This window comes from Dermacentor albipictus, chromosome 5, assembly GCF_038994185.2.
Source record: "Dermacentor albipictus isolate Rhodes 1998 colony chromosome 5, USDA_Dalb.pri_finalv2, whole genome shotgun sequence".
Classification (NCBI taxonomy): Eukaryota; Metazoa; Arthropoda; class Arachnida; order Ixodida; family Ixodidae; genus Dermacentor; species Dermacentor albipictus.
The window spans coordinates 79,577,902-79,592,713 of NC_091825.1; the positions used below are offsets into that span (position 1 = coordinate 79,577,902).

Consider the following 14,812-nt stretch of genomic DNA (forward strand, 5'->3'; position numbering starts at 1 on the left):
CTCTGCGCTTCCTAGGTAAAGCCTCCCTTTTCTCCCTCTATATCTCACCAGGAAGACATACACACTTTATCTTAAATACATATTTAAGCCGCAGGAGAAACTGCACGAGAAGAAAGACTATATCCACTTGCACACGGGACGGCCACGCCGCCACACTGCGTGCATTACCGAAGTCGCCACCAGAGAACGAGCACGTCGTATCAGCTGCCGTGCGTCTCACAAACACGCGCGTTATCTTCGAGGCGCTGCCACACAATCAGAGTCAATTTCCGCCGGCTGTCTTCAAGACGAAAGGGGAGGGGAGGTCGACGTCTCCGCGGAGCTTCTCAAGCTGACGGCAAGGCGACGGCGAGCGCGTTGTTATGCACCCGTCAACGTGTTTTGGCGATGAAGTTGATTTGCCGGAGATTACGCTAGCGTTCCTTCCGTCGCTGCGTTTGATAGCCCGTACCGTCGCTCGGTCGCGTGCGACACCGTGAGAGATCACGAGCTCGTAGTGAGAGAGAGAGAGGCAACCAGCGTGACCGGGTAAACGCTGCAGGCGGATGTCGTCAAAAGCGAAGGGAACGTCGTCGCTCATCGTCTCATTAATCTAGACTCTAGAGTTTCTTGTCAGAATGCCTTATCTTTGCGATAGCTCGAGCCTCTAGCGTGCGTGGTCGCTCTCCCCGTGACCACAACACGACGAGACGACTTCCCTGCCTACTACGAGAGGACCGAACGCATTGTTTGCGAAGTCTCGTTTCGCTGGAATATTGCTCGAGCTAACACGCTCGAGCGATTGAGTGAAAAACAAGAATGAGAACATGGGTGATAACAGGGTAAGATAGATGATAAGGTGGAATACGCGAGATGAAAAGCAGATGTTGTTGTTCAGTCAGTAGGCTGTGACGTATGCGAAGATATCCAAATTATCAGCTCGGTTTTGAAACGGCCGCGAGACCTGTTTTGTACTGATTTCCAGCCGAGTTAACGATCTATTACTGACATTAAGCTTCCACCTCACGCCAGACGAGTTACATCTCATTCTTATTATCAGCGGTCCTCATCGCTGCCGTTATAGTTAGCTCAGTCAACCATAATGTACTATGTACACAGATTTATGCTACACCGGGGTTTGCGTAACAATCTAATATATTGAATTGCTAAGACTACTGCCAGCCATCTACACAGTTTTCAGTAACGTGAGAAAACACAGCAGCATACGATCTTGCCACCCGCGTGGTCGCCACATATTTCCGTTGATCCAAGGAAGTGCGGTAATGCAGTGAAGCGGACTTACGGGCCGGCGCCCAGGGAGGCGGTGAACGCTCAACATAACTTTTTTTCTCGCTGAAACAATAACCAATCCCATTAAACTTTCACAAATAAATTTACTTTGTTTACTCTTACAAATGAGCGCAAGCGTGCATTTTTACTTGAATCGAATCCCTAATCTACATGTGCCTGAACATGGGGCATTTTACACATTTTGCAATGTTTGCGCCCCTTCCACTTCGAAACCACTAGGTCATCGACTTCAATACTTTTTGACACGCTTACTGCCAACTATCCAGCCATGTGATATAGTCGCATTGTGTCTGTAAACTTTGCAGAAAGTTTAAAAAATAATCAAAATGGGCGCAGAATTGTCGTTTTGCTTCACCACAAAGCTCTTCGTGAGAAATAGTATAGTGGCCGTAAACGGGAGAGAATAACCAAAGCGTCATTACTTTTCAAGCAAACAGCAGATATTTAGGGCATTCCATGTAGTGTTGTATTTTTGAGAGCATTTTTTGGCAACCTATGTTCCGACCACTACGGCAACATTCAAATCACCGTAAGATACAGAAAAACAATTTTTCGTCCAAAAATACTTTACGAGGGCAAATACTGCACTAAAATGATCGTCCACAATTCTTTTAGAATAAAATCAGAGAGGGTCAAGTGCAATGATAGGGTCGTTTGGCGTGGAATGACCCGCATAAGAAATATTTGTACCATATTAGGGCTTATCTGGTTCTTTAAAAACGATCACGATCAATCTTTCTTGCTTGCACTTGCCCTCTTTATCTCTGCTTTTCCGGTACTTTCAGGTGGCATAGCGTTGTCATCGTGACAGCGTTCCGGACAGGAAAATATCGAGCGTGGAGTGTTAATAAAGGATATATCCACAGAATACGTGAAGACGATATTATTGCGATTTTTTTTATATGTACACTGCAGGCGCATTTCTGCCTTCGTTACCAGCGTTCTACTGCGTAAGGAAGCTGAGCGGCTGCGTAAGGCGCGGCCACGCGCTCCTTTATTGAAAGCGATCTGCGATGGGCCCAGAATGCACCGATGGCTGATAGATTCGTGTACGCTGTGTTCTCGCCGCTTAGCTCTCGTTGAAGCGAGAGGAAGCACGAAGGCCAATTCGCTCACAGCTGCTGCTGCGCTTTCTCAACCCAGTGTGCGCAGTCATCAAGGGAGACGTGTTCGTGCCTGCTTGTGCGCACTTGACGCCATGCTTGCTAATTTAGTCAGCAAGCGAATGTTTACAACTTTATGCGTCCGATAAAACTACTATCCTTACTTCGTATAGCTGTCTTTGCATTTCAGATCAACCTGCGACTTTTCTTTCTGGAGGGGGGGGGGGGGGCAAGGTAATCCTCAAATAATGCAAAACAAATTCACAACGTAAAACATCTTACAGGCTTGGTGCTAAGTAGGTAGACCATTTGAACGAATTTAGGCTACTTGGAGTATTGGGTTACTCAGTTTATTCGATGGTAAGGAAACACTATTGCGTGCCCGGACTGGCAAGTACAACCACTCTCGAGGATAATTTCCGGAATCCAAAGGAACCCTGTGGTCAGTGCCAGCCCCATTGCCAGAATATTTCCTTTTTCTCTGTATTTATAGAAACGAAAAAGTACAACTGCATTGCAAGATTATCTCTGACGATGTGTTTAGCTGTTGTAGTCCCGTTCTGTCGAGGAGCCAGAAAGGTGAGGTCGTCTTGAGTTTCTAGCTATCATTCCTCTCGGAAACGTACACTATACCTGAAAGAGTTATCGTCGTGCACTGTTCGCTTAGAAGCACTGCGTCAAAGAGAACGAAAGATAGACCCGTTATTTTGGTTTTGTGACGGGAAAAGAAGGCGCTAAAACGACTTCTTTCTTGCGAAGTGCGAACTAAGTTTAAAGTTGCATTCTGTCGCGGCATAAAAACTCCCACATTAGGTAATAAGTAAATGGCCCTTGTTTTCTTGACTGCAAAATTAAATCGCGAATATGATGCAATTAATTTTCCCTCGTCTACTTATAAATTGTTACCGCCTGATCAAAAAATACAAATACGCTACTGTACTTTGTGTACCGGTTACTTTCAGCATGTTTCTTTTTTAAGCAGCACTTTAAGTGAATTCGACGGAGAAGGTACAGCACAGGTGTCAATGGTTGCATCCATCATACTGAACTTCAAGCGGGAATTTAACGGGAAAGGAAATAAAACACTCAGAGCCCTTCCACTCTGTGAAGAAGGATGACCAGTGAAGCTGTGTTATGTTCGAGTCTTAATGGCGAACTACACCTCGGCCGCGGGTTGGCCCGGCATTGCACTATCTTCGGGATCGAGCCACGTATAGGGAGTTTTGTGTGTGTACACGGACACGATTCTGGGGGAACTAGCCCTTAACATCTTCGCTGAAGATTGGTTACGTCTTTGTGCTTGTTGATTAATTAATTAGTTAATGATGAAGACGACGCTGGAGCCAACAACGCGTAACAGATATACGCTCGTTCACTTCACTCTCAAAAATACGTGCAGTGCGCAAGCATAAATTGACGCTTACACAGCATCGTAGTACTTGACCCGCATCCGTATAGAACACACACAGTATAAAGAAAAAGAAATGTACAGGCGCAAACAAGAATCACAAAATGAGTGCTTCCGATTATCAAGCTGGCAACGCGAAGTGAAAGAAACGATCCTGCATTTCAGGCACTAATCCAAGTCGTGTTATTAGTTACATCATCAGCAAAGTCACTGCTTAATCGCCTCCTCCTCCGACTAACTCAAAAGAATCTCGCCAGATCACCGAGCGCTTTGCGGTGGCACGTATTCTTGAGAATCACTGGATATGGAGAAGGGGTGAGTGCCCAGACGGACACAATCCACAACTCGTCGACAGGAACAACTTCCCCTGTAAGTTCTCTGGGCGCACTAAAAACGTAAGCTCTTTACAAACATACCGCTTCGCATTGCGTATCTCACCGAAACAGCCCGATCCGTTTAATATTAATCCTCAAGCACACCAGGAAGTTAGCGGGAGGCACAGACCGCTACCTAAAGGTTTACATCTAATGCGAATAAGCTTCGACTGAATGTGTCTGAGTAAACTGTTCCACGTGTAAAGCGCGTTCTTTCGAAGAGAAGAGAGAGAAAGAAAGAATAATACAGAAACTCTTTATTGAAAGGTAGACTGCTTAGGCGGTCTATATTCGCCTATATGATACTGTGCAAGGAATTGGGTGGAGGGGAATTAAAGCCCTGGAAGAAGTGGGTGCAAGAAAAGAAAGACCACATATGTTGAGACAACCGGGGCGCCGTGGAGCCCTTATAGCACATCGCTTGAGTGCCCAACTTACAGATACGACCGACACTGATATCGGATGAACACGGAAGAAGCTCGAGCGAGGGCACTTGACATTGCAGAGGATGCCGGGTTCCTTCATTTGCCCACCGAAACAGCGCAAGGCCCATGAACTTAGTTTTTATGTATTCACTCATCAGGTGCTCTCTAAGCTATTACTCACGCATTTCATCTCATATAGAATGTTATTTTTTCTTGTTCGCATGAACAGTCGATGTTTACAAGATTATCTGCCTTGAACGGCTATAGGGCACTCTGCCGCTGCCGATAAGATTACGAGACTGGCTCTTCTCTTTTTTTTTTCCCGATTCGCAGATGGCAAAACAGACCGCATGCGCTGGTAGCGAAGTGCAAGAGAGGCTCCGTATAGTGGGACAATGTCCGATTTCGCGGGTGGAGCGGGAAGTAGGGGAGAGGGAAACAGCGCTTTTTTTTTTCCTCGTAGAATTTATAGGTGTAAACTGCGGCACTGCTTTCGAACTGATTGCAGATAGTACGTCAATACATTCCCGACAGCGGCACCGGAAGCAAGGAGATACGCAGCTACAACAATGCATCGGTGACATTGCACAAAGGAGAACGAAAAAAAAAGAAAGATATTTCTCTTTGAGCAACATAAGTCGCGAGATTCTAAATATCTAAGGCTGCCTAACAATTAGGTACAAGCTCCACACTTACAAGTGCGACGCATATAAGCGCCTCAGCGCTGCAAAACTTAGCTCCCGAGGGACGTCAATATCAAAAGAAGTTCGCCTCCGCCGTGGCGTCAAGAAAGTGAGTGACCCTAATTGGCTGGTTAATCTCCAAAAACTTTGTTTTTTAGTTGGACAATGGTATATTTACCACCGTACACTATGTAATCGGCTGGTAGGGCAGAATGAACTTATGCCCGTCTAAGTGCAGGAGAACAGCCGCCGTGCCGCGTTAAATGGCTACGACGTTCTGCTGCTAAGCACGAAATTGCGCGTTCGGTTACCGAAGGTTAGGACAACAGTGATGCGCTACCAGTTTCCTTCACCAATTTGTGCTTTTCCATAAAGCTTAGCGCATTAGGTTCAAATCGCAGCCACTATTCATTTATCTTAAATTGCCTTGCACCTGCTATTGCAGTTCAGTGCCCTCAATTTCTTTTAAAGGGACTGACAACTGTCCAGAAGGTGTTGTGAGACGCAGATGGAAATGAAATGACCACGATTCATAGTGATATAATCCAGCAGGCTGTTCGCGATTTAAGTAGGAATTACAATTTAATGTGGCAGAGAAATTTTTAAGAACCAGTAAGTGGCGAGGCCTGCCCGTGAAAACTTGGTACTTCGGATGTAGTCTATGAGGTGACTGTAGGTAGGTCGGCTGTTATTACACTCAGTTTCACAGATGAGGTGCAACGCTGTGAAAGCTACGCAAGACGTTCGGTGACGAAGAAAAATGGAACCAAATACAAACGTTTAAACTATCTCACATGACGTCATCAACAACAGCAGAGCTTTTTGCAATATTGTCTTTGCTACGCTACATAAATTCAGTGCAGTAAGAGGAACAATGGGTCATCCTTTGTGACTCGCAGGCAACTTTGTCTTCACTTCATAGTGATATCAGCAATTCGCAAAACATGGCATTAGTTAACGAGATGCTTAAGGAACTCACAAAAGCAAGTGAAGAAAATTGCACAGTAATGTTCCAATGGATACCTGGCCACGGCAATAACCCTGGGAATGTTGCAGCAGATAAGGAAACCAGACAAGCGCATGTTAACATCGAAACACATGGTCTCCCTCTAACACAAGGCGAATTGCGCCGCATACTAAGACAGATATCAGCCCGTGGTTGCAAAGTAACACGGTTTGATCAGAACTCGAAATCTTCAGTATTATTTCACATTGACCCATCACTTCATTTTAAAATCCCTTTCACATTAAATGCAACCACAGCTTTTGAAACGCTGATTCAGCGTCTGCGGCTCGGTATTTCGTGCACAAAACACTTTCTACATAAAATTTGAAGAGATGATAGTGCGGAATGCACTTGTGGCCACGCTGATGAAGGTGTACAGCCTCTTATGCTAGAATGACAACTACACGAAATTTACAGACAACGCGTAGTACTTGATTTAGTGGCATTAGATCGCAGCCTCTTCAGCCTCACGTATGTTAGGTCCTTGGCCAAGATTACTTATTGAGAAGACGAGCATTACTAACCCTTCAAAGACTTCTAGACGCTAGCAATATTCTCGGAAAGTATTGAGTAGAGTGTTTAAATGTGATAGCGCATTCTACGTTTATCTTTTACCCGACTTTGGCCAATCCAATGCCTGTTTTTTTGTAACCTCTAAAGAATTTAATCCGCGATTTCTTACGTGACATTATCTTAGTCTAGCCAAGTGACGGGACTTTGTGTTCAGCGCACATTTGGGACTGGAATTTGTGTTGCTGTCTTTCTGAGTTGACTTTTAGTTTTAGTGTGGCATTAGTCTAGTTATGTGACAAGGCTTTGTTTTTTGATGATTTGGAGTTGTCTCTCAGTTATAGTGCGACATTAGTGCACTTACGTTACAGGAATTTGTGTTCCTATGATTTCACTTTTTTTAGTTTATTTTTAATCCCTGCGTGAACAGGAGTAGCCGGTGCCAGTTAAAGGTGACATCTCCTAAATGCCATGCAATAAAAAAATATCACTCCGCGCGTTCCCTTCATGCTTCGCTACGCCGCAACGGTGTGTGCCCACGCCAGCGTGCATGTAAGCCTGCCGGAACGGGCTGCCCATAATAACAATAAAAACAGAAAAAAAATAAAGAAACAAATTGATCTAAAACAACGCATTAGAGAGTCGTATACCACAGTTTGGTTGCTTCAAAGGATTATTTTTTGTTTATTTAATACTGAGCCTAAATAAAGAACAGTCTCGCACAATCCCGATCAAGAATATCGAACTCTTTCTAAGTGCGGACGCAGCCACTGCTAAAAAGTATATCTAGCTTCCACAGCGTTGCACCTGATGTCTGAAACAGAGTGTAAGTACAACATAATCGTTCGTTAAAACTGCAGTTGCTATATAATTAGACACTCGCGCGCTTTATTCTATGCTTCGGAAATCAAAAGCGGATGCGTGTCTACGGCAACACGCTCAACTGCGTATCACGTACAAAGGAGTCGTTTCGTTTTCGACCCGATTGGTTTTGTTTTGACTGGTTAAACACCGAAGGCAGTCGGACAGGAATCCATGAAAACATGCAGCTCTTATCGCAGAAAAACTTCAACGCTTCGAAAAACATGAATCGCAGGAACATCGACTTGATAAACAAAATAATACTTTCTCACAGTTACGGCTGCACATCTTGAAGGAGCAGCGCAATACGACGAAGACAAAAGGCAAGAAACGTACAGGAGAGCGCTGAACTCACAACTAACTTTACAAGAAGGTGTACGAAAACTTACGTACTACAACCCATACCCACGTGCTCTACCATCGATGGCGCCATTATCAGTGCAGAGGCAAAAACGCAAAACCCTGTAGTCTAATGTTACACTATGAGGCGGTTTAAAAATTCAAGTTCACTGTCGTACAAATTTAATGATGGCATGCTTACACAGCGCGATCCTTCTTTCCTGATATAGTAGGCCTCAATAATCTCCCACGTAATAATTTCTCTCGTCGTATGTTCAACTTGTATGTTCGTATGTTTAACTTGTATGTTCAAATGTTGATCTAGCACGAATTCACTTAAATATCGATTATTCTACAGTTACGGCTGCGATTGCCGTCTGCCTCCCACTAATGCCAGCGTATAATCACTATCAAGCTCACCTGTCATCGCTTTCCAGCATGCTTTCAGTGAACGACTACACCCTCACTGTGGATCGAAAAGTTCTGATAAAAAAAATGTTCCACGGCACGTGCAGCATTACCACTTAATGATTAGACCCTGTGACCGGTAAACTTTCCATTGCATTAAAAAAATAGGTACCATGAAATCTGGTTGTCAGACCCTTTAATATTATTTTGCGTTTACTATATAGAGGAGGCAATAGTTTAAAGAAAAAAAAAACTGAGTGCCATAACGCGCGGTTTGCTTCTATTGCCCTCTTTCCCTTAACCCCACTGTAGGGTAGCGAATCGGGCACTCGTCTGGTCGACCTCCTTGCCTTTCCTTTCTATGCTTTATCTCTCTCTTTCTCTTTGAGACGTGTCAAAGAAATTTAGGCGCGCAAAAAGAGTACCGGGTTTCGCAAGTATACGCAGTTTCTCATGCACCACGCCAATTGCTTTTGGACGCTAACAACCTTAATTTAAACAGCATAAAAGCGTGATGCGTGTGCTGCTTCTCATGCTTCGCTTTTCGTTTTTCAATAGAGCAAAAATGAAAAAAAAACAACGCTGGAACGTGTTACTCGTCTCACCTTCGTTGCCGCCATCGCGAGGAGGTAATCGAACCTCACAACTACGAGGCCGACGAGGACGACGCTCTGTGGTAGATGTGGGCATGGTCGCACGGTGGAGTCGCATAATCTGCGGCAACGTGGCCCAGTCTTTTTGTCACTGTGTACGTTTCCGCCTACACAACTGTTGAAGCGCAACAGGGAAACTGTGTTGGAACAGTTGTGTAGCGCAACAACTGTTCCGCCAACAACCATTGTTGCTCGACGAGGTGACTGAACAATATATCTGTCCTGCCTTGACTCCACCTATAGTCCGCATCGCGAAAAAAAAAAAAAACTCTTTTCACTGGCGACCGAAATTTACACGCATTGGAGCACTCGTTTTTCCCCCCTTATTAAGGAAGGTTGTGCGAATATTCCATAGTTTGAATACAAATAGAATAGTCCTTGCTATTCGATTCGCATTCAATTCAAGAATTCACTATTTGAAGTTGTTGAACATTCTTTACTGCTAGAATACGGTAAGGGATAACAACAGTCAGTTGTTCCTGTCTACGGGGAGAAAGAGCGATGTTAGTGGTTAGAAAGTCATGGAGTGTCGTCATAGTCATTGGTGCACCGCATACTTTCATATTATCGCTTCTTCTTCTTCTTCTTCTTCTTCTTCTTTCTTTTTCTCTTTCTTTCTTTCTTTCTTCCTTCTATAATTTGGGAGTGCCAAAACCCGGTTTTGATTATTATGAACGTCGTGATGGGGGACTCCCGATTAATTTTTAACCACCTGGGGTGCTTTGAGTTGCACCCAGAGTTGTACACGAGCGCTTTGGCATTTGGACCCTATAGAAATGCGGCCGCCGCTGCGGGCATCCAACCCACGACCTCTAAGTGAGCACCGCAACGCCATACCCAGTGAGCTAGCTGCCTTGGCGGGTCCGCTTCATTTTAATGCGAAGCATTCTTCGCCTACTTCAGGCATTTCGACTCTGTATATCTATGCAGCCTCTAACGCCGACCCAGTGACCCAAACCCTCTACTAGCTTGGGCCACTAGGTGAGCACTTCGTGGTGGGGATGACGCCGTGGTCCATTCTTTACCTCCATCTATATATCACTATATGCACGGCATGGCACGCAAGACATGGCATTTAGAAGCTGTCACTTGACCTGACCTAAATCCGATAAAGGCAATCTATTTATTACATAACGTAAATGAGTCCTTTTCCATCTTTTTTTTTTTTTGGCCAACTGGACTTCGCAGACCTTTACACTTACCTTTGTTTAGAAAGCGATAGTGGGATATTGGGTATTAGATTCGATAATCGAAGATTGACTTTCTAAAGTATTCATTTTCGATTCGATTAAATAATTTCGCTGCTTGAACAGCTAAACTGTAAAGATACCCAGATATAGAAATGAAATCTGAATCAGCATTGGAGTGAGGCCCGAACATTTGAAATATTAACATGCCCAAACATAGATTGTTAGAGAGTTAATTTCTGGACCTTTCGAGTGCAGAGAGCAAAAGAGCGGCGCTGCTACACCATCTCCTACTTTTTTTTTGCTGTGCGATCGTCCCACGTGCGCCCAGTACTCCCTCTCTCTCTATTCTCCCAGTGTAGGGTAGTAAACCGGACGCTTGTCTGGTTGACCTCCCTGTCTCTCTTTCCGGTCTCATTGCATTAACAGTTTCGACAGCTCGACAGCTAACAGTTTTAACAGTTTCGACAGCTATATATATATATATATATATATATATATATATATATATATATATTTCCTGGTTTTTACTTAGTTGTATTTATTCCGACAGCCGAGCTTTCAGTAGCGAAACTACCTGACAGTTCGCAGGTTATGAAGAAAAAAAAAAGTTATCGTGCTTGACAGCAAAACAACCCTGCAGCTGTGAAGCTTGGGAACGTCAGGAAATGTCACACGAACTGCTAATGGTGACGGCGCGGGGTACAAACATTTATAAGCGGTGTTACAGACGCGCGCGTTCAGCGTGGGTGCTGGCTGCGAACAGCGTGTCGAGGCAACGTTAACTCATTGTTCGCTGCTTGCTGAACCGCCTAGATACACGACGGCAGCTAGCCGCGAAAAGTGTGCTAAGACTGCATATATTATTCGATGAGATATCTAAGTAAATGCGAGAAGAAAAAGTCAGCAAAAAGGCTACTAAACATGTATATAACATGACAGCGCGTCCGACATGCAGAGCTTTAGAGCAAAGTTGTGGGTCCGGCTTAACAAAAAACGAGCGCGAAATAGACTTAGGCGAGCAAAGCTACGACAAAGGCGGGCGCTGGTCGCCGCTTCGGCTGGGTTTGGTGCCTACGGATATGGCTCAACTAACTGCGGGGGACCGGCCATGAATCGTGCGGCAGTAGGTAAAAAGAAAAGGACACTTAATTAGAATTTTGTCATTTAAGAACGATATTGAATGAATACTAGTCGCTAATGTCAATTTTCAGGCTATATTGTTTTAAAATTCCAGCCCCTCTCTTTCGTGCTGGTTTTTTGTTAAGATGGAACTACACAAACTGCTGTTCCAGCATTCAGTTTTGATGATATACTCATGAGTTATATAGTCATCTTGTTGGTACATATATAATAAAAATTTATATGCGTGTGTCGTAAGAAAATGCGGGCACTCAATGCGTTGGGAGGGGTGACAAAACATGAATAAATTTGAAATATTGAACCAGCTATAATATATGGTCACCGAAAAAAAAGAAAGAAAGAAAAAAAAAGAAAGAAATGAAACAACTTAAACTTCGTCTTGTCGATTGTTGTTGTGGTCTTACTTGGCGGCAGAAGGACGTGGGAAACGACAGATAAGTGTTCAGGTGCTCAAAACATCGCATCGTTGGCTCTACAGATGTTATTTTATAACATCTGTAGAGCCATTGTACATCAACCAAGACGAGAACAATTGAAGCACATGCGACCGAGACCGTAACAATGTACTCCAAGGTGCACGACCTCGAGCTCGCACGTTCGCCGCTGGGGATGTGTGCGTTCGGCGAATATAAACAGACTTTACAATAAAATGAGCGAGTTGTTGAAACAGTGAAATTCATTTCTGCAAAGAAAAGTGGTTAGCGTGTTGTAATGCGACGCAGGCTCTAAGTATATATAGATGAAACCACCATTGTATTGCCCTGTCGCTTACATCCCCCTTCCCACTTTTGATTATCTCCCCCCCCCCCCCAAGAAAAAAAAGAAGACAGCAGGTGTCTTATTTGTCTCATCTGAGAATTCCCAAAGCCACCTTAGGCAGCGTAACTACTCACGGTCATCTTCCAACAGCAGTTCGTACTCATTCCAGCTTCCGGTCCTGCGACGAGGTGGTCTCATCTTGCTTTGTCAGACTAGACGGGGAGATCCTCACACGTCAAACCAAGGCGTTGCAGAGACCAACGGCAGTCACACAATTCCGTTGATGAGAAGGTTCACTCACTACCACGTTAGTAGCGACAAAAAACGGGACGACGCACGCTAGGTGTCGAGTGATGTCGTGCCTTCCCGATTCTCGGCAAAGATGGCTCGGCGCAGCACACACGCACTCCCGAAGCGTCAACAGTGTTTCGGCGATGAGCTCTCCGAGACAACGAAGCGTCGCAGGATTCCCAGCACGAAGAAGCGGCCGCGCACCGTATCTCACGAGATTCTTGCTAATCAAATTAGTAGCGCGACCAACGCCAGCGCTTATCCACCGTGTCGCAAGATCAACGCACGATCTGTCTTCGGCAGGCGACCAACTCCGACTGTCAAGTATTTTGTCCTCGCGCACGCTCAAGACACTCACGCGCAAGTTCCGAGTGGGAGGTGAGTCCGTGCGGGGCTTTCTCTTGGGAAACCGCCCAGAAAACTGTCGCGTTCTCCCGTTGAACCACGCTCGCCCTTCTCTCCGCGGGTCCTCGAGGCTTTGACAGGTTCCGTTAGTCACGTTGACGCGTGGTCTCCACGCGGGCCACCCACCCGAAAGAGCCGCCTCACGCTCGCTCCGCGCACAAACGCCTGCTCGCTCGCCTTGTTGCACAGCGCTGCCACACCGCCCCAAAACACACGCCACAAGTGCCGCAGCAGCTCCCTCGCCGCGTCGAACGTTCGAGGCGTGTTACGAGCCGAGGAAACAAAGAAAAGAGTTCGCGCTGCCGATCGGCGTATACACGCGGTCTCTTTCCTTCCGCAGGTCGCTGCTTTTTTTTTTCGTTACTTGTGTCGGGTTTCCTTCCTGGCCGAGGCCAAGTCAGGGGAGGCGCAGAAGTAGGCGCGGCTTCTGATGAGAGAGAAAGAAATAAAGAAACCACGTGTTGCGCCCTTTTCTCTTCCGTTGGTGTCTTTTCTCCGATATCGGCGGTGAGGCCCGCTTGCTGGCGCTCACGGAGTCGCTGGAGGCTATCGTATTCCGCGTGCGTGGAGCCGGGAGCTGTCGACGTGCCTCTGGTTCTACAGCGAGATAGCTGCAGCAGCAGCGGTAGCTTCCACTGCTTCTGTGGTGCGCCGAATGCAGTGAAGAAGACCCGCCTAGGGCCGGTCGTTGACTGTGGCGTCCGGAGTTGCGGGTGGACGCGTAAAACTCGATCTCCCGTCGCGCGGGAAGAGGAGCAGATTCCGCCGCAGCGCTCTGCGGCGATCAGCAACGCGGGCTCATCATCGACAAGCGAGACAGAGAGTGGCTTGGCCTGCGCATCCGTCGCGACGGGGGGAGGCGTTCTCTAGGCCAGCTGATAAATAACACTGACTGCAAACCGCGGCGGCCTCGCTTAACTCGAGATCTTGAGCACACACGCGGCGAACAGCGACTCCATAGTAAAGGGAGCCGCGCGCGTCTTGTCTGAGAGGAGCCGATCAACGCCGGCTGGCGGAGATGACCTTCGGCTACGCCACTCGCGATCACTCCGGCGCAAAACACTTCGGTTCCGCGTTTGTCACCGACACACTCGTGTAACCCTTCAAAACGGTGATATATGCGCATAGCTATCGGGAGCGCGCCTTGAAGTCTCAGTGAAAGAAAAGCAGCCGCTAACGACAAGTGGCGTGCTTTTGCTGCGTGTGTCGGGTGCTTCACTCTGTCGACGACGGCAGAGAGAGACGTCGAAGTATTCGAGTCCCTCGAAGAGGAATAATGTGGTTGCTGCTCCCTTAAAGGCCACTGTGCGATAGCAGTGGCCTCCGCTCGTTTTTCTATCACCAACGACGTCTGGTGTTCATCATACGAAATCAACATCTCTGCAATCTGTAGATTGGGGAAAAAATTTATAAATAAGCAAAAAAAAAAGTACGATGGTGCATCCTTATTTCATCCGGTTAATTTCGTTGCTGTTCTTTGCTGCTTTGTAGGCAAGAATTGGATAAGAACAAAACATCTAATCTTTAACTTCACTGCCACACTGTCGTGTTTGCGTCGGCGTGATGGCGGAGATATTCTTGTGTTGTGGAACCGGTGCCTCCCGCCCTGTGGAGGATTCCGTGAGTTAGAAATTTTCCGCGAGATAACAAGTTTTGACGATAACAACAAAGCTGGTATTGTTAACTCGAGGTTAGTGTGGCAGCTTAGCATCCGCCTAGTAGCTTTTATTTCACTGAAAGAAAGCTTTTAGCTAATGCATGACACATTTTGGCAAACCGATTGCTTCCAGTGATTTGGCGCGGTCACACTCTTTACTACCGTGGTTTCCGTTTTTGCGAACCACGTGATGGTGGAGTTGGACCTTCAAAGTCGCCGCGTCATGCGCTGTGTGATGTCTATGTTCACTGTGAGGCGCTGTCCGTGCTTCGCAGCGAAAAACGCTTGGTGGCGTTTTTTAAGCATTCGC

General features: G+C 46.1%; 1 protein-coding gene across 3 annotated transcripts in view; it reads right to left on the bottom strand.

Annotated features, from left to right (window-relative positions):
* The window catches only part of LOC135910807 (prestin-like), a 271,569-nt gene that overhangs the window by 191,495 nt on the left and 65,262 nt on the right, over positions 1 to 14,812 (bottom strand). Inside the window, exon 1 of one of the 3 annotated variants that reach the window (XM_065442916.2) lies at positions 12,284 to 13,174. The exons of the other annotated variants lie outside the window; for them this stretch is intronic. Coding sequence (XP_065298988.1) covers positions 12,284 to 12,347 — 64 coding nt within the window. The 5' untranslated portion in view covers positions 12,348 to 13,174. Of the gene's footprint in view, positions 1 to 12,283; positions 13,175 to 14,812 lie in introns of those variants that run through there. 3 annotated transcript variants of the gene reach the window in all.